This window comes from Phocoena phocoena, chromosome 19, assembly GCF_963924675.1.
Source record: "Phocoena phocoena chromosome 19, mPhoPho1.1, whole genome shotgun sequence".
Taxonomy (NCBI): domain Eukaryota; kingdom Metazoa; phylum Chordata; class Mammalia; order Artiodactyla; family Phocoenidae; genus Phocoena; species Phocoena phocoena.
In genome coordinates, this window is record NC_089237.1 from 10668663 (window position 1) to 10691841 (window position 23179).

Consider the following 23179-nt stretch of genomic DNA (forward strand, 5'->3'; position numbering starts at 1 on the left):
AAAGTTCCTTGTCATTGAACATTTTCATGACAGTTGATTTTATGGGTTATGACAATGTTTTCCTTTTCAGAAGAACTTTAAGTTGCTTTCAAATTTTCGCTATTTTGTCGTCTGGGTGCTAGATTCGCAGAGCCGTGCCTCGGCGGGCGGCCTGGCGGGCTCCAGGATGCTGAGGGCTCGCTCATGCGGGGGCGTAGCGCCCTCTGCGACCCCAAAAGACGAGGCCCCGCCTCTCCCCCAGAGCTCTCCCCTGCAAGGTGCGCGCCCCCTGAGCCCCTCCCACGTTCCGGGGAAGCCACTGAGCGCCCCGCCACCAGAGGGCGCATCCCTGAGGCGAGCACTCACTAAGGGCGCCTGCGCAGGGGGCTGTCACATGACCCGCCGCCGCTGCGCTGGTGGGCGCTGGATCCTGAAGTTGCTGGTACGGGCCGGGCGTGCGTGCCCGGAGGTGAGCCGACCTGACTGCTGGACCCGGGCTGCAGTGGTCCCAGGGAACGGCGGGGCAGGGGAGGTCCGCGGCAACCCCACAGAGTGGAGGCTTGGCGGGTGCGGGCAGTCGTGACGCCCGAAATGGGAGGGGTCGATCGATAGAGGGATTGGTCAGTGCTTTCCTACTGGAGAAGTTGAGCACACCGTGCCAGGGCCGCGCGCGGCAGGAGGCAGCAGTAACGACAGTGACTCCAGTAACATCGGGGACCCCGGAAACTCCACGGTTCCCACTCACTGCCCCCGAGCTGGGCGAGGAAGGCTGCGCTTGCCCCCGTTCACAGGGAGGAAGCTGAGGCACAGGAGGTTGAGAACCCTTTACTTCGCTCTGCCGGTGGTGGAGCTGGGCTTTGAACCCAGCTTGTCTACACCACCACCGTGGCCTGGGGAAGCAGCAGTTCTGAGACACTTACCTGAAGGCGGGGTGACCGGCCCACTGGGTCAGCAGTGCCACTTGATCTACTGACCTTCAGTTCTTCCCCGTTTTCTCTCTAAATTGTCAAGCGCTGTGAGTGTGGCTCTTCCCCATTTTAGGATCTCTTCCCCTTTCTAGGCTCTCTTCCCTGTCTGTAAACTGGAAGCAGGGAAGGGCATGGGGTGCTGCCCTGGCCGTGCTTCTGGACACCTCTGCAGCTTCTGAAGTCTGGGTGGGAAGGGCTGAGGTCATTGCCCAAGAGCTCCCAAGTGAGGACCCCTGGACTCCACTCTGAGTTCCTTAGTTTCTGAGTCATTATGATCACAAATGTGTCTGGCAGGGTCAGGTGAAGCTGGGACACTATGTGGTATAAAAAAAGAGATATTAGTCTTTGTCTCCAGTTCCTGGCACACAACTTCTAAAAACCCTGGAATCTTGGGGGTGGTAAGAGTGTCTTTTATATGCTAGTGAGATGACTGGGGGCTTGTAGATAGCTTCAGAATGGGGGCTGGTCCCCAGAAGGACCAAGGCAGGATTCGAGGGTGGGAACTTTCTCCTGGGCTTCCTCTGGGCAGGAAGCTCTTGATTAAGAGAGGGGACTGGTGATTAAGTTAGTCACCAGCGCTCAGTGATTTCATCATTCATGCCCTACGTAATGAAACCCTAAACTAGTTGGGGTTTGGAGAGCTTCCAAGCTTGTGAACACATTTTGGTGCTCAGAGGGTGGCCAGCCCAGAGAGGGCATAGAAGCTCAGCACCCCTTCCCCATACCTTGCCCTCTGGTTGTTCCTGAGTTGTATCCTTTATAATAAACAGGTAACAGTAAGTGAGTTCTGTGAGTTGTTCTAGCCAGTTGTTGAACCTGAGGAGGTGAGGGGTGCTGTGTGAACCCCGGAATTGATAGTGGCTTGGTCAGAAGAGCCGGTGACAACCTGGGACTTGTGGTTAGTGTCAGAAGTGGGGGAAGTCGTGTGGGACTGAGCCCGCAACCTGTGGGGTCTGCACTAACTCTGGGAGTTCGTGTCAGAATTGAATTGAATTGGACACCCGGCTGGTGTCCAGAGAATGGGAGAATTGGTTGGTGAGAAAAAGCTCCACGCTTTTGGTGCCATAAGTGTTGTGAATGAAAACAGTTCACTCTTGCATCTAACGTACTGGTGACCCATGGTGGCCAGAATGTTCCAGGTGACCGGTCTGTGTCTGTGACAGGCTTGGACTCTCTCAGTGACCTGGGCGCACTTCTGCCTGGCGTGTGACTTTTCCCCAACACCTGCATGTTTCTGGAGGCCATGAGAATGCAGCTCACAGGCCTCCCACCACAGGGAGCTTCACTGACAGAGGCTCAGCCGCCGTGCTCTGAAATCATTGCTGCATTTCCTGCGAGGCGCTGCCTCCTGGCCCTTAACGCTAGGGCAGGCCGCTTCTGGGAGACCTGGACCCCTCTAATGGCCAACTTTGGCTCAGGGAACCCCAACCCTGTGGCCTTGCCCAAGCTTCCCTAACCTACATGGCAGTCTGGGGCTCTTGAATCCACACCGCCCTCCCACGGGGTCAGACCTGCACGGGTGTGTTGGTGCTCTCAACCCTCTCTGGCAACCTCCCCAGTTTCTCTCAGACAGATAAAAAGGACCCCCCTAATAAAATCCTTGCGTGTTTAGTCCCATATCAGTGTCTGCTGCTCCTTGGAGGAGCTGGACCAGCAATGTTCCCTATAAAATATTTAGAACATACAGATAATCAAGACACAGGTAAGAACAGTCTTAGTACCAAAGTAACCAGAGTGAGGCTCCAGTGCAGCTGCTGTGACAGAGACCCAGAACCAGACCCCACACGAGCCTGACTGCAGGGGCGGGGAGGGGCTCCGCCTGCCCAGTCCTGGGGGCCAGGCTTTTTCTTCTGTGCTTGGCTGTCCCTGAGTGTTGACCTGGGCTGCAGTGCCCAAGACCCCTCACAGGCTGTATCCACGTCCTGGTCAGCCCAAGAGGGATGGAAGGAGGGAACACTTCCACCCCACTGGCCAAGACTCACCTCGGCCAGTCTTCATACGGGAGCGGGACTTATCTACTGTGGGAACTTGTTTGTTCCACTTGATCTGTCACGTGGGTCTTTGTGTGTTATTATTTTTACAGGCATTCTAGATGCGTTTATTTGTAAAATATTAAAAGACTTCACAATGCACAGGATTCTGCAACTCCCTGTTTGGGACTTTTCTCTCCTTTTCCTTTTTCCTCCCTCCCCCAGGTCTGCCCTGCTTCCTCACCAGACCTCACGTCTAGCCTGTGCGCTGCTGGGCGGCCACAAGTTCATGTCTGGAAGCCGCTTTGAGAGTCTCCTGAGGCCCCGGCCACTCCCTGCTGCGTCCCTTTGAGCCTGGTTCTTCTGTCTGCAGGCCTCCTGGGCCCGCTGCCCACACATGACGAGGTGGCCACCCTGTTCCTGCCCTTTGCTGGGGGTCTGCGCCCTAGTCTCCTTGGCCATCCTGGGGCACATCCTGCTTCATGACTTCGACGTGGTCCCCCAGGAGCTGCACAGCTTCTCCCAAGAGGAGATTTACCCAGCTCGCCAGCCCAGAGCCAGCGGCCAAGGGCCCCAGCCTGTCCCAGGGCGCCACGGCAGTCCCAGGGAAGCACCCACACAGTGCGACCTGCCCCCCGACGGCCGCTTCGACTGCGCCCCAGACAAGGCCATCACCCAGGAGCAGTGTGAGGCCCGGGGCTGCTGCTACATGCCTGCAAGGTGGCCTCCGGGCACCCAGATGGGGCAGCCCTGGTGCTTCTTCCCTCCCAACTATCCCAGTTACAGGCTGGAGAACCTGACCACCACCGAGACGGGCTACACGGCCACCCTGATCCGTGCCACCCCGACCTTCTTCCCCAAGGACATCATGACCTTGCGGCTGGACGTGCTGATGGAGACTGAGAGCCGGCTCCACTTCACGGTGGGCGGGCGGGGGCTGGGCAGGGGCAGAGAGTGTGTGGACAGTGGATAAAGACAGACTCTACGGGGTGTTTGTTTATGCACAGACGTGTATTATGCCCTCACCTGGAGTCTGGGTGTGAGCAGACACAGTGCCTACGCTCAGGGAACAGTGGGCCGCTAAGACAGTCACTAGGAGGTTCTACAACATGTTCTAGGGGACAGGGCTCAGGGCAAGGTGGTGGGAGGTTAGGTCGCCCCCAGGAAGTGACATCCCAGCTGGGACATAAAGTAGGAGTCAGGAAGGGGAAAGGTGGAGAGGGAGGAAGGGGGGCTGTTCCAGGCAGTGGGCAGTGGGATCCCAGCCACTGAGGGCAGGGCCTCTTGTCTGGTTTATTCCCTGCTGCTTCCCAGCCCCTGGAACAGTGCCTGGCACATAGCAGGTGCTCAGTAAAAAGTTGTCAACTGAATGAATGTGCAGACACAAAGGTGAGAGAGCCTGAAGCACATAATTCAGTACGGCCCTGTTATTTTAACAAAGTAACTGATGACAGCCGTGGATTACTGAGTGATGACTATGTACCAGACAAGGGCTGGGTGTTCTAATTATGTTTTCTCGTTCACCCTGTGACTAGATATGCCAGGTGGAAAAATGTTGCCAGATTCAGCAAATAAAAATACAAATATGAATTTCAGATAACCCAGGAATTAGTCTTTTTTTTTAGTGTAAGCATGTCCCGTGCAATATCTGAGATGTATTTATACTAAAAAAATGGTTTATCTGAAATCCAGATTTCCTGTGTCTTACCTGGCACACCCTACAGAAGGTGCTCTCCTGGCTCTATAGACGAGGAAACAGGCTTAGGTATGTGGACCAATCTGTCCACACGCCCACACTGTGTGCGGCCACCCTGAGACTTGAACTGACGCCTCGCTTCTCTGGAAGGTGAAGGATGGAGTGGACAGGTGTGCAGGGGCAGCCAGCCACCAAGGGCCTCCTGACACCGCTCTCGTCCTCTAGATCAAAGATCCCGCCAACCAGCGCTATGAGGTGCCCTTGGAGACCCCACGTGTCCGCAGCCAGGCGCCGTCCACGCTCTACAGCGTGGAGTTCTCAGAGGAGCCCTTCGGGGTGATCATGCGGCGGAAGCTGGATGGACGGGTGCTGTGAGTGCCCAGTTTCTGTGCCCATTATCTGCTGGGAGGGTTAGGGAGCTGTAGGGCATCGTCCCTGACCCTCTTGTGGTCCACCCTCCTGCTCTGGCCTCCTGGCTGTTCCTTGCCCCGCAGGGCCCTGGTGCTTACTGTTCCCTCCACCCCGAGCCCTCAAAGGCCCGTCCTCAGAAGGGACATTTGGCAACAGCTGGAGACATTTTTGGTTGTCACCACTGGGCATTAGGGTGCAGGGATACTGCTAAACACCCTACAGTGCACAGGCCGGCCCAGAACACGGAGCGATCGGCCCAAATGTCAGTAGTACCTCAGCTGAGAAACCCTGGTCCAGTCTCAAGTGGCACCCCACTCCAGGCAGCACCCCCAAGCCTGCTTTATTCTACACATACTACACATCAGTATATCAGGCACTGCAGTGATTAACTCGTCCGATCCTCATAACAACTGGGACGTAGGTGCTGTTATTATCCCCACTTTACAGATGGGGAGACAGACATAGAGAGGCCCGGTGCTTGCTGGCAGGTGACGGAGCCCAGCCCAAGCGTCCGTGCTGTCGGCCACTCTGCTCCATGTCCCTCCGGGGTTTGTGTGCCCCCACGGGACCTTACCTTTGCTTGGACCATGGCTGCCATCTGCCTGAGGCAGGAGCCTTTCCTGTTCCCTCCTGAACCGCCAGCTCCTAGAGCAGTTCTGACCCACAGCAGAGCTCAAGGGTATTTGTGGAGAGGATAAGGGTGTTGCTTGGTCTCACCCTCACCTCCCCCCAGCCCACCCCCCAGGTATTAGATGCACCAAAGCATCTTTTAGACTCAAACGCTGTGGCTGTGAGTCCAAGTGTCCGGTGTCGCTCTGGCCCAGAAGCGCCCCCCGGTACCCCCAGCCACGGGGTCAGCAGTTTTGCCGCGGCTGCCCACTGGCCCTGACGCTGGGCTGTGCAAGCACCTTTCCCAGGACGCATCCCATGCACTTTGCCCACATAGTCCTACACGAATATGTGCTGGCTGACAAGGCCCTGCTCTGCACCGAACTCTGCTACACGCTCAGAAGGAGGGAACTTGGACTTGCCCAAATCTTCAGAGCACTTGCCTTGTGAAGTGCATTTCTTTCTCTTGTGGCCTGTTCATTTTGTGGCCGGGTGTTGTGGACCTGCTTCCAGGACTGACATAGCAGAGGGAGGTAGAAACGGGCTGTGCAGATGCAGGGTGTGGGCTGGCTCTGCAGCTGGGGGGCCTCTCTGAGAAGCTGACCTGCGAGCGGAGTTTGGAGAGAAGTTTTTTAAGCATTTTATCAGATCTTGGTCTTGAACACGCACAGACACCCACAGGCAGGTGAGCAAAGTCTTAACACAGGGGCTGCTGGGGTGCAGCAGGAATTTGTCCCCTGAAATTAGCCGTGATGCGTCTGCCATGCAGAGAGGGACCCTGTACGTGGTTTTTGCCTTCCTCTTGATCCCATGGAACCTTGGGGCACCCTAACTGCCCCTGGCTGGGCAGCTCCACGATGTCTGGGAGCAGTTTGGCCCTCCTGGGAGGTGCTCAGGGCCATGACTCCCAGGACTGGAAGGGTTTTGGGCAGCCCTTGCCCGGCACTTGCTTGTGGTCAGGGCTCGTGGGGCCATTGGCTTCTTATGCGAGGCCACCTGGTCTCTTCCTGGCAGGCTGAACACCACAGTGGCCCCCCTGTTCTTCGCCGACCAGTTTCTGCAGCTGTCCACCTCCCTGCCGTCCCAGCACATCACGGGCCTCGCCGAACACCTCGGGCCCCTGATGCTCAGCACCAACTGGACCAAGGTCACTCTCTGGAACAGGGACGTCGCGCCTACGGTAAAGGGGCGGCCAGGGAGGGGTGTGCGATCGGAGGGGCTTCATGGGCCAGGACGTAAAGCAGGGTGTCTGCCATGTCCCAGCCCGACGTGAACCTATATGGCTCTCACCCTTTCTACCTGGGCCTGGAGGATGGCGGTTTAGCTCACGGGGTCTTCCTGCTGAACAGCAATGCCATGGGTAAGCAAGGGGGTACTGGGGCCCTCCACATCCCCCAGCCAGTTCTGCTTCTGAGCTGCCGGCCAGGGTTTCCCTGGTGCAGCCACACCCCCTCCTTCGGAGAGGGGGCTGGGGCTCTCTGCACCTATCTGACAGGCTGGAGGTAGAGGAGGAGGCAGGGGGTCGGGTCTCATACACTATTCCGAGAAATGACCATTGGGCTGTGGCCTCTGCCAGCTCTGTCCTTCAGTGCCTCTAAGGTGGGCTCTGGGACCTCTGACCTGGGCGGGGTGGGGCTGAGGCCAAAAAAAGGGGCCCCAGGCCCAGCTGCTCAGCGTCTTCCTGTCCTGCTCCAAGGATCTCAGCAAGCTGGGCTCAGAGTGACTGTCCCAGGGCCCCCAAGCTCCCTGTGGGAGGACCCCGCCTCTCCAGCGGTGGTTTGGCCCATTGGTGCAGTGCTGAAGGCCCTGGGCAAGGGGGGTGGTGAGTATTTGTCTCTGAGCCCCAGGGCTGCTTCCCCCAGATGTGGTCCTGCAGCCCAGCCCAGCCCTCAGCTGGAGGTCGACAGGCGGGATCCTGGATGTGTACATCTTCCTGGGCCCGGAGCCCAAGAGCGTGGTGCGGCAGTACCTGGACATTGTGGGTAGGCCTCTCCCTGGCCCTGGCCCCCGGCCCCTCCCTCCCCAGCCCCTCCTGCCCGCTCACGGTCGCCTTGGCTCCCAGGCTACCCGTTCATGCCACCGTACTGGGGCCTGGGCTTCCACCTGTGCCGCTGGGGCTACTCCTCCACCGCCATCACCCGCCAGGTTGTGGAGAACATGACCAGGGCACACTTCCCTCTGGTGAGTGCCGGGGAGGGGCCTGGGGCCCCCAGGGTGGGGCGGGGGCAACGAGCCTGGGTCCCGACCACCCTGTGGTGTGGCTGCAGGACGTCCAGTGGAATGACCTGGACTACATGGACGCCAGGCGGGACTTCACTTTCAACAAGGACGGCTTTGGGGACTTCCCGGCCATGGTGCAGGAGCTCCACCAAAGTGGCCGACGGTACATCATGATTGTTGTGAGTGCCCCCTCCCCTCTTGTGCCACAGGAAGCCGGCTCTTTTGGAAGGAGAGGGGCCCAGTGTCTGGCGGCTCCAACTTTCAGTGGCGTCGTCCTCATGGTGGCCATGGGCACTGAGAATGTTTCTGAGGGTCTTTGATATCGAGGGGATATCAGGTTTATAGACTTGACTCCTGCTATCCAGTCATGTCCCTGGAGACATCTGTCTGTGGCTCAGGAGCCTTACGGCTGTAGGTTGCTTGAACAGCTTAAAGCAAGGGCCGGGTGGAGCTGTGTGCCAGGGCGGCTGGAACCCCAGAAGCTCCGTGAGACTCCTGGCCCTGCCTCCCTGCGGTCAGCTTGTGGGAAGGAGGGCAGGATCTGAGTGGCTCAGCAGACAGACACACTTCCCTGGGCCAGTCCCTGCAGCCAGAGGGGTGTGATTCAGGGTCTGATACAGCTGGGGGGCTGGAGGAGAGGAGGGGGAGCCAAGACAACCAAATGGTCGCCCCCACGGATACCCCTCAGGAGAGGAAATCCGTTTGGAATTGGGCTGATGGTCATTTCCATCCCTGCAGCCCCTCTGAAGGCAGCAGCATCCAGGTCCACTCAGAGCAGGGAGCGGGGAGGGCAGACGCAGACCTTTTCTTTTTATTCAAAATGAAATAAACGCTCCCTGTAGAACGTTTGTGAAACTCTGGGCCCTTAAAGCAAAAGTAACGCCTGCATCCAGGTGTGCCCTTTTTGGCAATGGGGGCGGGGTCACGTGCACGTCCACGCACACGCAGCGTGTTGGCGCATCCGGGGCACATCCACCTGTGCCTCGTTAACGTTTATCGAGAGCATTTTCCCGTTTTCCCAGCGATGGGTGCTGAGGCTTTGGGCATTTCTCTCTCATTCTGACTGGTTTCTCTCCCCAGGATCCTGCCATCAGCAGCTCCAGCCCTGCCGGGACCTATCGACCCTACGACGAGGGTCTGAGGCGGGGGGTCTTCATCACCAATGAGACTGGGCAGCCGCTGATTGGGCAGGTACAGCAGGGCCTGGGGGGCGAGGGGGAGAAAGCAGGGGTCCCTGGGCAGTGGGGCTGCAGGGGGGGTGGCAGTGACAGCTGGGGGTGACAGTGGCCCCTGACAAGGAAGACCACCCTGAATCCTTTTGTCAGGGGCCCTTGTTTGTGGGCAGCTCAGAAACAAGCTCCACAGATGGTTGCGGTGGCCTTGGGGTCCTCCACATCCTCTGGGCCCCCAGGGGCTTCTTGATGGTTCCCAGGCCTTCCCGGTGGGCGGGGCACCCAGTAGACTCCTGACCTCCCGGTCCAGGGCAGGCCCAGAACCAGGAGGAAGGGGGTCGAGCCTGAGGGGAGGCTGGCAAGGCTCCCAGCAGTGCAGATTCTGGGGCCTCTCCCCGTGCTCCTCCCCTTGCAGTCCACCCATCCCTGGGTTAGATGAGTGAGGCTACGGCTCTGCCTGCAGTCAGGACAGACAGGGCCTCCGTGCAGGCTCCAGGGGCCCTGTCTCCCCTCTGGCCTTTCGTCCAGGTGTGGCCCGGACTCACCGCCTTCCCTGACTTCACCAACCCCGAGGCCCTTGACTGGTGGCAGGACATGGTGGCCGAGTTCCACGCCCAGGTGCCCTTTGACGGCATGTGGATCGTGAGTGTGGCCCCACCCTTGGGTGTCCGGTGGCCTCAGGGACCGGCCCCACTCTCTGCACCAGGCAGGGCACCCACCCCCAGGGCCTCTCTTGCAGGACATGAACGAGCCATCCAATTTTGTGAGGGGCTCAGTGGATGGCTGCCCCAACAGCAACCTGGAGAACCCGCCCTACGTGCCAGGTGAGCTGCCTCCACCTGCCGGCCCCCCAGCACTAGTCGGCTGGGGATTTAACGGCTCAAATCAGGGATTTCCTTCTCTGGTCTGGGAGACTCAAAGCTCTGGTTTCTGAGAAGCTGATGGGCAGCGGCCAGCCCGGGAAAGGCAAGGGGTGCCCTGGGAGTAAGGTTCGTGTGGGGAGACCCCAGCCACGTCATGCTGACTGGGCATGTGCAGTTGAGGCGAGACCCCTCAGAGGGGGTGTTTCAGGCTTTGGCAGTTGGACGGGGAAAAAAATGGTTAGGAGCAGGCAGACGCGAAGTCTGGGTGTGCAGACCACAGCCTGCGGCATCACCTTGTCCTGTCCTTGGAGAAGTGGAGACTGTACAGGGACGCACCCTGTGTCCCAAGGGGTCTCTCAAGATGTGGGGGGCACCAGCCTGCCGGGAGGAGGCTCCAAGGAAACAGCCCCCTCTCCTCCAGGGGTGGTTGGCGGGACCCTCCGGGCAGCCACCATCTGCGCCTCCAGCCACCAGTTCCTGTCCACGCACTACGACCTGCACAACCTGTACGGCCTGACCGAAGCCTTCGCCTCCCACAGGTGAGGGGCCAGGGTGCAGGAAGGAGAGGAGGAGGCCCTAGCCGTCCCTACATCCCACCCCCGCCCCCCACCCCAGCTCCATGCCTGGTGCCTCAGAGGAAGGGCATGGTGACGAGACAGGGAGGCCAGGGCTGACCAGGGCCTCTGGCTCCCTTGAGTTTGTCCTCCCGGTGACATGTGCATCTTCGAGGGTAAGTCAGGTGGCAGGGCTGACTGCCTGGCAGACAGTGGCAGTGACCTCAGCAAGCCAACTCCTTGCCCCCAGCTTGTCCTTCCTGCTGCACTGCCGGGCACTCTTGTGGGCAGTGGTGGGGCTCCTGGTGACCCTGCTCAACACAGCTCTCTGTGCCCCTGCTCCACCCAGGGCTCTGGTAAAGGCTCGGGGGACGCGCCCCTTTGTGATCTCTCGCTCCACCTTTGCCGGCCACGGCCAGTATGCCGGCCACTGGACAGGGGATGTGTGGAGCAGCTGGGAGCAGCTTTCCTACTCCGTGCCAGGTGAGCACACCTGTCAGGAGGGGTGCAAGGAGCGGAGGGTGGGCCCTTCTCCGGGCGTGTTTGCCCAGAGCTGGGTCCTCAGAGAGATGCTGCTGCAGTGGTATGGGGCCTGTCGCCAACTCATGTGCCATTGGACTCACCTGTGGTGCCCCTCTTCCAGTGTCCCCATCTCGGATTCATGCTAACATCAGAATGTCCCTTCTGGTGACCACATTCTGAGCTGCATGAAATAGCATCTGAGCTCAGTCCAAAGGGTGCCCCCATCCCTCTTGTCTCAGTGCCTGGCTCCACCCTGCAAAGAAAATTTTGATTTTTGTTCCAAGAGCTCTGATGCTACAGACAGATCTTAGGCCCAGGGATGGCTCAGGAGCCCTGGGGAAGGGGATAGAGGTGACCCCAGAGGTCACAGCTGAAAAGAGCCTCCACCAAACCCCCCGGCCTGGAGGTGCTTTCATAGTCGCAGGCTTGCTTCCATGTGCGATGCATCTACAGAGCCTCGGGCCACAGGGATATCCTGCCGAGCTGAGCTCTCAGGTGAGAAGTCCATTCCTCCTTCACAAAGTGGCTGCTGGCTCTGCCCACGGGTGCTAACCGGCTCTGATTTTCACCCTGGGGCCAGCATGGTGGGTCGAGCCTGAGCACATGCAGGCCAATCCACCCCAGAGCCGGATTCCTGGGCTTTGTGTCCACCTGTCTAGTTCTTGGGTTTCAGTTCTGGTGTGAGCTGTTGTTACCAAGCTAAAATAAGGCTGTGCAGCTCCCAGGACCTGCTGTGACCCAGACCAGCACTGCTCACAGCCCCAGGCTGCGCCCCATCCTGCCCACTGGCTTCCAGTCTGGGTCCTGGCTCCCGAGGAGACGAGGAGAGGGTAGCCCAGCAGCCTCTAGTCCTGCCCAGCGGTGGTGGGGTCGGCACGGGGCCCAGATGCTCTGGAAGCTGTCTGACCCTTCAGCAACTCAGGGGACTCACTGACCCTCTGCTGTAACGACGTACCACACCCCAGGTGATTTAAAAACAACAAACATTCTCAGACTGGAAGTCTGATCACGGTGTCGGCAAGGCCTTGCCCTCTCTGAGACTCTAGACAGAATCCCTCCTTGCTTCTTCCAGCTCTTGGTGGTTGCCAGCAGTCCTTGGCCCTCCTTGGTTTGAGGCTGTGTCACTCTAACCTCTGCCTTTGTCATCTCTCGGTCTTTTTCCTGTGTCCTTGTCTTCACATGGTGTTTTCCTTCCTCTTTTCTTTTTTAATATAGTTCCCTGGGCTATACAGTAGGACCTTATTGTTTATCTATTTTATATATAGTGGTGTGTATCTGCTAATCCCAAGCTCCTGATTTATCCCTCCCCCACCCCCTTTCCCCTTTGGTAACCATAAATTTGTTTTCCATGTCTGTGAGTCTGTTTCTGTTTCATAAATAAGTTCATTTGTATCATATTTTAGATTCCACATATACCTGATATCATATGGCATTTGTCTCTAACTTTACTAAGTATAATAATCTTTAGGTCCATCCATGTTGCTGCAAATGGCATTACTTTCATTCTTTCTTATGGCTGAGTAATATTCCGTTGTATATATGTACCACATCTTTATCCATTCATCTGTCAATGGACATTTAGGTTGTTTCCATGTCTTGGCTATTGTGAATAGCGCTCCTATGAACATTGGAGTGCATGTATCTTTTTGAATTATAGTTTTGTCCAGATATATGCCCAGGAGTGGGTCACATGGCAACTCTATTTTTAGTTTCTTAAGGAACCTCCATACTGTTGTCCATAATGGCTGCACCATTTTACATTCCCACCAACAGTGTAGGAGGGTTCCATTGTCTCCGCAACTTCTCCAACATTTATTATTTGTAGACTTTTTAATGATAGCTATTCTGACTGGTGTGAGGTAATACCTCATTGTAGTTTTTTAAGATTTAATTGTATTTATTTTTGGCTGTGTTAGGTCTTTGTTGCTGTTCGCGTGCTTTCTCTAGTGGCAAGCGGGGGCTACTCTTCATTGCAGTGCATGGGCTTCTACTTGCGGTGGCTACTCTTTTGTGGAGCATGGGCTCAAGGCGCACAGGCTTCAGTAGTTGTGGCGCACAGGCTTAGGTGTTCCGTGGCATGTGGGATCTTCCCAGACCAGGGATTGAACCTGTGTCCCCTGAATTGGCAGGCAGATTTTTATCCACTGTGCCACCAGGGAAGTCCCTTATTGTAGTTTTGATTTTGCATTTCTCTGCTAATTAGTGATGTTGAGCATCTTTTCATGTGCCTATTGGCCATCTGTATATCTTCTTTAGAGAAATGTCTTTTTAGGTCTTCTGCCCATTTTTTGACTGGGTTGTTTTTTTTGATGTTGAGCTGTATGAGCTGTTTGCATATTTTAGAAATTAAGCCCTTGTCAGTCACATCATTTGCGAATATTTTCTCCCAGTCCATAGGTTGTCTTTTCATTTCGCTTATGGTTTCCTTTGCTGTCCAAAATCTTATAAGTTTAAGTAGGTCCCATTTGTTTATTTTTGCTTTTATATCTATAGCCTTGGGAGACTGACCAAAGAAAACACTGCTATGATTTATGTCAGAGAATGTTTTGCCTATGTTCTCTTCTAGGAGTTTTGTGCTCTCATGTCTTATATTTAAGTCTCTAGGCCATTTTGAGCTTTTTTTTTTTTTTTTTTTGCAGTACGCGGGCCTCTCACTGTTGTGGCCTCTCCTGCTGTGGAGCACAGGCTCCGGACGTGCAGGCCCAGCGGCCATGGCTCACAGGCCCAGCCACTCCGCGGCATGTGGGATCTTCCCAGACCAGGGCACGAACCCGCGTCCCCTGCATCGGCAGGCGGACTCCCAACCACTGCGCCACCAGGGAAGCCCTTGAGCTTATTTTTGTGTGTGGTGTGAGGGAGTGTTCTAACTTCATTGATTTACATGCAGCTGTCCAGCTTTCCCAACAACATTTACTGAACAGACTGTCTTTTCTCCATTGTATACTCTTGCCTCCTTTGTTGAAGATTACTTGACCATAGGTGTGTGGGTTTGTTGCTGGGCTCTCTGTTCTGTTCCATTAATCCATGTCTGTTTTGTGCCAGTACCACACCATTTTGATTACTGTAGCTTTGTAGTATTGTCTGAAGTCTGGGAGGGTTGTGCCTCCAGTTTTGTTCTTTTTCCTCAGGGCTGTTTTGGCAATTCTGGATCTTTTGTGGTTCCATATAAATTTTAGGATTATTTGTTCTAGTTCTTTGAAAAATGTCATGAGTAATTTGATAGGGGTTGCATTAAATCTGTAGATTGCTTTGGGTAGTATGGCCATTTTAACAATATTAATTCTTCCAATCCAAGAGCATGGGATATCTTTCCATTTCTTTGAATCATCTTCATTGTCCTTTATCAGTGTTTTGTAGTTCTCAGCATATAAGTCTTTCACTTCCTTGGTCAGGTTTCTTCTGAAGTATTTTATTTTCTACCTTTTGGCTGTGCTGTGTGGCTTTGTGGGATCTTAGTTCCTCAACCAGCGACTGAACCCAGGCCCACAGCAGTGAAAGCGCCAAGTCCTAAGCACCAGATCACCAGGGAATTCCCCAAAGTATTTTTTTTTGATGTGATTTTAAAAGGGATTGTCTTTTTATTCTCCCTTTCTGCTATTTCATTGTTAGTGTAAAGAAATAACAGATTTCTGTATGTTAACCTTGTATTCTGCTACCTTGCTTTATTTATCAATTCTAGTAGTTTTTGTGTGGAGTCTTCAGAGTCTTCAATATATAGTATCAATGTCATCTGCATATAATTACAATTTTACCTTTTCTAATTTGGATACATTTTATTTCTTTTTCTTGCCTGATTGCTGTGGCTAGGATTGCCAATACTATGTTGAATAGAAATGGTGAGAGTGGGCATCCTTGTCTTGTTCCAGATTTTAGTGGAAAGGCTTTCAGCTTTTCACTATTGAGTATTATGTTGGCTTTTATTATGTTGAGATATGTTCCCTCTGTACCCATTTTGGTAGGAGTTTTTATTGTGAATAGATGTTGAATTTTATCAAATGCTTTTTCTGCATCTATTGAGATGATCATGTGGTTTTTGTCTTTTGTTGATGTGGTGTTGTATCACATTGATTTGCATATGCTGAACCATCCTTGTGACCCTGGGACGAATCCAACTTGATCATGGTGTATTATCTTTTTTTATGTGTTGTTGGATTCAGTTTGCTTTTATTTTGTTGAGAATTTTTGTATATTAAAGATTTTGGCCTGTAATTTTCTTTTTTTGGTAGTGTCTGTCTGATTTTGGTGATGGTGGCTTCATAGAATGACTTTGCGAGTGTTCCGTCCTTTCAGTCTTTTGGAAGAGTTTGAGAAGGATCAGTATTAGTTCTTCTTTGTATGTTTGGTAGAATTCACCAGTGAAGCCATGTGGTCTTAGGCTTTTGTTTGCAGGGAGTTTTTTTAAATTACAGATTCTATATCACTTCTAGTGATTGGTCTGTTCAAATTATCTATTTCTTCTTGATTCAGTTTTGGTGGGCTGGATGTATCTAGAAACTTGTCCATTTCTTCTAGGTTGTTCAGTTTGTTGGCATGTAATTGTTCATAGTATTCTCTCATGGTTTTTTATATTTCTGTGGTATCAGTTGTTATTTCTCCTCTTTCATTTCTTATTTTGTTAACTTGGGTCCTCTCTTTTCTTCTTGGTGAGCCTGGCCAGAGGGTTGTCAATTTTGTTTACCCTTTCAAAGAACCAGCTCTTGGTTTTATTGATTTTTTTTCTATTTTTTTAAAATCTCTATTTTATTTGTTTCTTCTATGATCTTTATTATTTCCTTCCTTCTGCTAACTTTAGGTTTTGTTTGTTCTTCTTTTTCTAATTCTTTTAGGTGGTAGGTTAGGTTGTTTGAGGTTTTTCTTGTTTTTTTTTTTTTTTTTTTTTGAGGAAGGCCTGTATCATCATGAACTTCGCCATAAGGACTGCTTTTGCCAAATCCCACAGATTTTGTTTGGCTGTATTTCCATTATCATTTGTTTCAAAGTATTTTTAAATTTTCTCTTTGATTTTCATCATTGACCCATTGGGATTTTTTTGTTGTTTCTGCTTTATAACAAAGTGAATCAGTTATACATACACATATGTTCCCATATCTCTTCCCTCTTGCGTCTCCCTCCCTCCCACCCTCCCTATCCCACACGTCTAGGTGGTCACAAAGCACCGAGCTGATCTCCCTGTGCTATGCGGCTGCTTCCCACTAGCTATCTATTTTACGTTTGGTAGTGTATATACGTCCATGCCACTCTCTTGCTTTGTCACAGCTTACCCTTCCCTCTCCCCATATCCTCAAGTTCATTCTCTAGTAGGTCTGTGTCTTTATTCCTGTCTTACCCCTAGGTTCTTCATGACATTTTTTTCTTAAATTCCATATATATGTGTTAGCATACAGTATTTGTCATTCTCTTTCTGACTTACTTCACTCTGTATGACAGACTCTAGGTCCACCCACCTCATTACAAATAGCTCAATTTCGTTTCTTTTTATGGCTGAGTAATATTCCATTGTATATATCTTCTTTATCCATTCATCTGATGATGGACACTTAGGTTGTTTCCATCTCCGGGCTATTGTAAATAGAACTGCAATGAACATTTTGGTACATGACTCTTTTTGAATTATGGTTTTCTCAGGGTATACGCCCAGGAGTGGGATTGCTGGGTCATATGGTAGTTCTATTTGTAGTTTTTTAAGGAACCTCCATACTGTTCTCCATAGTGGCTGTACCAGTTCACATTCCCACCAGCAGTGCAAGAGTGTTCCCTTTTCTCCACACCCTCTCCAGCATTTATTGTTTCTAGATTTTTTGATGATGGCCATTCTGACCAGTGTGAGATGATATCTCATTGTAGTTTTGATTTGCATTTCTGTAATGATTAATGATGTTGAGCATTCTTTCATGTGTTTGTTGGCATTCTGTATATCTTCTTTGGAGAAATGTCTATTTAGGTCTTCTGCCCATTTTTAGATTTTTTTTTTTTTTTTTTAGTAGCATGTTGTTTAGTCTCCATGTAATTTGTTCTCTCTGTGGTTGACTTCCAGTTTCATGCTGTTGTGGTCAGAAAAGATGTTTGAGATAATTTCTATCCTCTTAAATTTGTTGAGGCTTGTTTTATGTCCTAGTATTTATATAGTCTATCCCAGAGAATAGTCCATGTGTACTTGAAAAGACTGTGTATTCTGGGGTTTTTTTGGATGTAATGTCCTGAAGATATTAAGTCTGTTTTATTGTGTCATTTAGGATCTCTGTTGTCATATTGATTTTCTGTCTGGAAGATCTGTCCATTGATGTCAGTGGGATGGTAAAGCCTCGTGTTATTATTTTTATTCCCATCAATTTCTCTATGTCTTCTAGTATTTGTTTTATGTATTTAGGTGCGCCTATACTGGGTGCATATATGTTAATGAGTGTAATATCCTCTTCTTATATTGATCCTTTTATCATTATATAGTGTGCTTCTTTATCTTTCTTTATGGCCTTTATTTTTTTGAAGATACAGAATTATATTTAATCATTTTTTGTTGTTAATAAAAGTCATTTTGAATGTTCACTTTGACAATCAAAGATCCCATTGCCCTTTAGCATGGTGCAGCCCAAGGTTACCTGTGGTTACTTCAGGTAGCCACACTACAGTCAAGGGCACCATCCCCCTCTCATCTTCAACTCTGAGCGAATAATAGCCCACATGCACACCCCTGCCACTTAAGTTTCTAAAGATTCCTATTAGCAGAGGAATGAGAACCCTGTCATCTAGGAAATTTTAGTAGCACAGCGTCTAAAGAAATGGCAACTAATAGCTACAGTAGAAAACAGTAGCTAGCAAATTTCATGCATGGGTCAGAATTCTGTATTTTTATATTCCCATCTTAGTTTACAATACTAAGCCTCAATGACCTGTAACGTGAGAAAGAGTTGGTTACACCTGGGTCACTGATGAGAAAACAAGATCTCTGAAAATGTTGTATGGGCTTTGTTTTAAAGTCTGTTTTGTCTGATACGAGTATTGCTACCCCCACTTTCTTGTCATTCCCATTTGCATGAAATATCTTTTTCCATCCTCTCACTTTTAAGCTATGTGTGTCCTTTGCCCTAAAGTGGGTCTCCTGTAGGCAGCACCTTGTAGGCTCTTGTTTTATTATCCAATCTGCCACTCTGTGTCTTTTGACTGGAGCATTTAGTCCATTGACATTGAAGGTAATTATTGATATGTGTTTGTTGCCATTTTAAACCTTGTTTTCCATTTGATTTTGTATTTCTTCTTCTTTTTTGTTTCTCCTTTTATGGTTTGGTTTTCTTTTGTATTTTCCTTGTGTTCTTTTGGGTTTTGTGAATCAATTTTATGTTTTTGATTTGTGGTAACCTGTTTTTCAAGTATGTTAACCTGTTACTATATCTACTTGCTTTAGACTGGTAGCCATACAGGCTCAAACACATTCTGAAAAAAAAAAAATCTATATTTTATTACTCCCCTCCCCCACATATTATGATTTTGATGTCCTCTTACATTTTCATGTTTATCCCTTTGCTGTTCATTGTAGTTATCATTGCTTGCACAAAAATATTTTTGATTTTTTTTTTTAAATCTTTGTACTGGCTTAGGTGATTTACTTTCCAATTGTGATTTTCTTTTTCCTATAGATTCTTGCTTCTTTTCTATTTAGAGAAGACCTTTCAGTATTTCTTTTAGGATAGGTTTAGCATTGCTGTATTCTGTTAGTTTTTGCTTGTCTGAGAAATTCTTTATCTTCCCTTCTATTCTAAATGATAACCTTGCTGGGTAGAGTATCCTAGGTTGCAGGTTTTTCCCTTTCAGGACTTTGAATGTATCTTGCCACTCCCTTCTGGCCTGCAACCTTTCTGTAGAGAAAGCAGCTGATAGCCTTATGGGGTTCCCTTGTAATTAACTTTGTTTTTCTCTTGCTGCCTTTAGAATCCTCTTTAACTTTTGCCATTTTAATTATGTCTCGGTGTAGGTCTGTTCGGGTTCATCTTGTTTGGGACCCTCTGTGCTTCCTGTACCTGGTTCCCTCTTCTGATAAGGTCACCAGTCATGGTGAATTAGGATCCACCCTAACGTCCTCTTCTCAACCTGATTACATCTTCAAGGACCCTTTTTCCAAATATGGCAACCAGGGGTTAGGACTAGAACTTACTTTGGAGGGAAATACAGTTCAGCCCTAACGGGTCTGGTTTGCCCTGCCCACCCTGCGAGCTAGGGAGCAGATGCGGCTTGTCATTCTGCTGACCACAAGTGCAAGGTGCAGTGGCCATTGGTGTACTGACCATCAGGTGGGGGCTGGGTGGGAGGGGCTTTGGGAGGGATCCTTGCCTCCAGCCAGTTCAACAGACATGTCTGTCAGGCTCCTTGGCCCTAGACTGCTCCTACTGTAGCAGCTGGAGGCCCATCTGACTCTGCCCTCCAGAAATCCTGCTCTTCAATCTGCTGGGGGTGCCCCTGGTGGGGGCCGACATCTGTGGCTTCCTGGGCAACACTTCGGAGGAGCTGTGTGTGCGCTGGACCCAGCTGGGGGCCTTCTACCCCTTCATGCGGAACCACAATGGCCTGAACAACCTGGTAGGGCGGGGGCGGCAGGGGATGCCGTGCCCTGGAGAATGCCACTTTCTGTGCCAATGAGCCCAGCACTGGCTGGCCCGAAGTGCTGGGTCTCCTGGGGTGGGGGGACCTCGGAGTCCATGGTCCTAGATCCCAGGTGCTTCCTCCACTCCCTCCACTGCAGCCGCAGGAGCCGTACAGGTTCAGCGAGACAGCACAGCAAGCCATGAGGAAGGCCTTTGCCCTGCGCTACATGCTGCTGCCCTATCTCTACACGCTGTTCCATGGGGCCCACGTCAGAGGCGAGACCGTGGCCCGGCCCCTCTTCTTGGAGTGAGTGCCTGGGTTGGGAGTGATGGCCTCCGGCCCACTGACCCCAGGGCAGCTAACCTGCTGCAGGGGGTGTTCTGGGCACTGAGAGAGGAAGGAGGTTGCAGCAAAATCTGGGCACTCCCCACTGAGGTGCCCCCCTGAACCCCCAGTTCCCACCCATTAGATTCCAGCTCAGGGCAGGGAGCACTGGATAACGGAAAAACCCAGGATGAACACTGAGTACAGACCAGGCCTCCCAGATGGTAAAACAAGTTATAAGACTATCATGATTGAATCCATCTGGGGCTTAAGGGGACAAGACCACTAAAGAAATCCAATAGATATCCCCCAAGTAGGACTTAGCATATCTAAGAAGTTACCGTACCATAAAATGGCACCTCGAATCAGAGGATTAAAGGATTCTCCAGTAGTAAGGTAATTAGTTAGCTATTTGCAAAAATCAACTTATTTTCCACTCATCTGTACAAACCTAAGTTCCAAATGATTACGTAGTTAAATGTCAAAAATTAAGCTGTAGAAAAGCTGCAGGAAAACAGAAGTGAATGCTTCTCTATGACCTGTCAGGAGTGGGCTTTCTAAGCATCAAAAGCAAAAAAGCAAAGGGAAGGAGGTTTCATTTAGGAAAAAAAAGTAACACTTCTTTGAACATAAGCAGAAAAATATTAAAACTGCTCTGAACATAGATTGTCAAGGCAATCGAACGGGAGAAAACATTATCAACAAAATGACAGTCACTGTCCCTAATGTACAGAAACTCAGACCAGGGGCAAGAGCCAGATAGACATGTGGGCAAGAGCCAGATAGACATGTGGGCAAGAACACAACTTGCAAACAGGTAATGTGAACAGGTCATGCCCAAGTAGTCGGGCAGGGAGAGGTTATTCTTGGCTCCTGCCTTGACTTAAGCTGGCCAGAACCGGCCCTGCCACATGTAACCCAGGTCCTCTGGCTCCTGTCCATGCCTCCCCATGGGTCCCTTGAGCCCACTGACCTCAGAGGTCACCAGGCCCCCCTGCCCGTCCCTCCTGTTTGAAGGTTCCCCGAGGATCCCCGCACCTGGACAGTGGACCGCCAGCTCCTGTGGGGGGAGGCTCTGCTCATCACCCCGGTGCTCAAGGCCGGGAAGGTTGAGGTCACTGGCTACTTCCCCCGCAGCACGTGGTACGACCTGCGGATGGTGAGTCCTGGGGCCCTGAAACTTTGGAGGACGGGGGAGATGGAGCGGGTCTTCCCTCCAGCACCATCCGTGTGGACCAGAGAGTGAAAAAGGAGTCCTGGCTACATGAGGGCCCTCACCTGGGTGCTCCATCAGCATCTTCCTGTGTGAGCCTTACAGGACCCATTTTCCAGATGGAGAAACCGAGGCTGAGTGGGTGACTTGCCACCGAGCTGAGCTGGGACTCCAGTTCTGCTCCCAAACTCCTGCCCCTTCTTGCGTCCTCTGACCTGCCCTACCCGAGCCCTGGCTCAGGCCTCGCATGCTCTGTCCCCACCATGTGGCCAGATCTTTGCTCCCAGCTCCCGACAACAGCACAGGAGCTTGGCAATGCCCAGGACCCTTTGTGACATGACATCCCCCTCCAGGTGCCAGTGGAGGCCTTTGGCAGCCTCCCACCTCCTGCACCCCTCACGTCTGCCATCCACAGCGAGGGGCAGTGGGTGACACTGTCCGCCCCACTGGACACCATCAACCTCCACCTCCGGGCCGGGCACATCATCCCCATGCAGGTACTTGGGCCGGGCCCCTGATCCTATTTGTCCAGCCCTGGGGTTGCTGGGACCCCACATGCCTCTGTTCAATTGGGGGTCTGCCCCCAGGCAGAGATGATCCTTCTGAAGGTTGAGGATGAACTGGGCTGGGGAAGAACAGGATACATCCTTGCACTCACTTGCTCCTGGGCCTGGTGAAGGAGAGGCCTGTTTCATTGGCCTTTCTCAGAAAACAGTCTGTCAGTCAGTCTGCAAACCTCTCTGGGCCTCACATCCTCTGAGGTGTACACGGGCCTCCAGGCCGCTCGGCCGTGGGCTGTCCTGCGGATCCTGGTTTCTTCTAGCACGGCACTGTCCCAGCCTAGTGCTCCTCACGCCTGGGTCTGGAGGCCTCCACCAGGTTTGGGACAGTGACGTGGGCCACCCCCTCCCAGGGCCCTGGCCTCACAACCACAGAGTCCCGCAAGAAGCCCATGGCCCTGGCCGTGGCCCTGACTGCGAGCAGGGAGGCCCGAGGGGAGCTGTTCTGGGACGATGGGGAGAGCCTAGGAGTGCTGGACCGTGGGGCGTACACGCAGGTCATCTTCCTGGCCAGGAACGTGAGTTCTGGGATCTGCCTAGGCTGGAGGCTGTCTTGGGGTGATTATCCTGACTTGGTGAGGGGAGCTGGCCTGGGGTCCTGGGATGGCCACCTGTCCCTGGGTCAAGCAGACTGAAGGGGAGAAGAGCCCGTAGGCCAACTGCCTTGGCTGGAGTCCCCTGCACTGCGCCAGTGTCCTAGGGTTTGCACGGGGTGTGCTGCCGACCTGCCCTCCCCATCTGCTGTCCAGAGGCCCTGCGCTGGTGGGGCTTCCTGCCCCAGGCCATCTGCTCACACCTCTGGTCCTGTCTCTCTGCTTCGGCCAGAACACCATCATGAACCAGCTGGTGCACGTGAGCAGTGAGGGGGCTGGCCTGCAGCTGAGGAAGGTGACCGTCCTGGGGGTGGCCACAGCCCCCCAGCAAGTCATCTGCAATGGCGTTTCTGTATCCAACTTCACCTACGGCCCTGACACGGAGGCAAGAGAGCCTACATTTGAGGCCAGAAGGCCTGTCCCTGAGGGTGGGCGAGGGGGCGGGAGGTGCCCGCTGAGCTGGCATCATGGGATTCCCTGTCCAGAAGGGAGAGGACACTCAGGCCTTACAAGGGGCGGAGAGGAACTGATCCTTGTGGGGAGGAGTGGGAAGGTTCAGTCCCCTCACACTTCACATCTTTTCCCTGCCTGTGTCCACACTGTCAGCCCCTGGTTAAAGGGCAGCTCATTTCCAAAGCAAATTAAGGCGGCCACTGCCAAGAGTGCTCAGAGGGAACAGAGCGAGACGCTCCCAGGGCTAGGTCAGACCCCATGTCCACCGTCCACCCATGTCCACAGACTGCTGTCTGCCCCACCTCTGTTGCCAAGCAAATTTTCCTATTTCTTGTCCCCAGACCCTGGACATCCCTGTCTCGCTGACGATGGGAGAGCAGTTCCTCATCAGCTGGTCTTAACCTGGGGCCCAGTGGTGTGCTGCTCCTTTACAGACCTCCCGGCAGCCCAGCACCTGCAGCCTCAGCCGGCGGTATGTGGGCCCTTGGATCAGATCAC

General features: G+C 52.4%; 1 protein-coding gene across 1 annotated transcript; it reads left to right on the plus strand.

The window, feature by feature from the left end:
• The first annotated feature begins 434 nt into the window (after window positions 1-434).
• Window positions 435-23082, plus strand: GAA (alpha glucosidase). Its single transcript, XM_065896663.1, has 20 exons — window positions 435-448; window positions 3291-3839; window positions 4839-4984; window positions 6648-6813; window positions 6897-6993; window positions 7496-7615; window positions 7696-7814; window positions 7901-8032; window positions 8934-9044; window positions 9554-9667; window positions 9765-9849; window positions 10310-10427; window positions 10792-10925; window positions 19381-19532; window positions 19696-19844; window positions 20880-21021; window positions 21429-21572; window positions 21989-22153; window positions 22461-22613; window positions 23023-23082. Exons 2-20 carry the CDS (start codon window positions 3315-3317, stop codon window positions 23080-23082), a joined length of 2832 nt encoding a protein of 943 aa, XP_065752735.1. The 5' UTR covers window positions 435-448; window positions 3291-3314.
• Window positions 23083-23179: the final 97 nt, after the last annotated feature.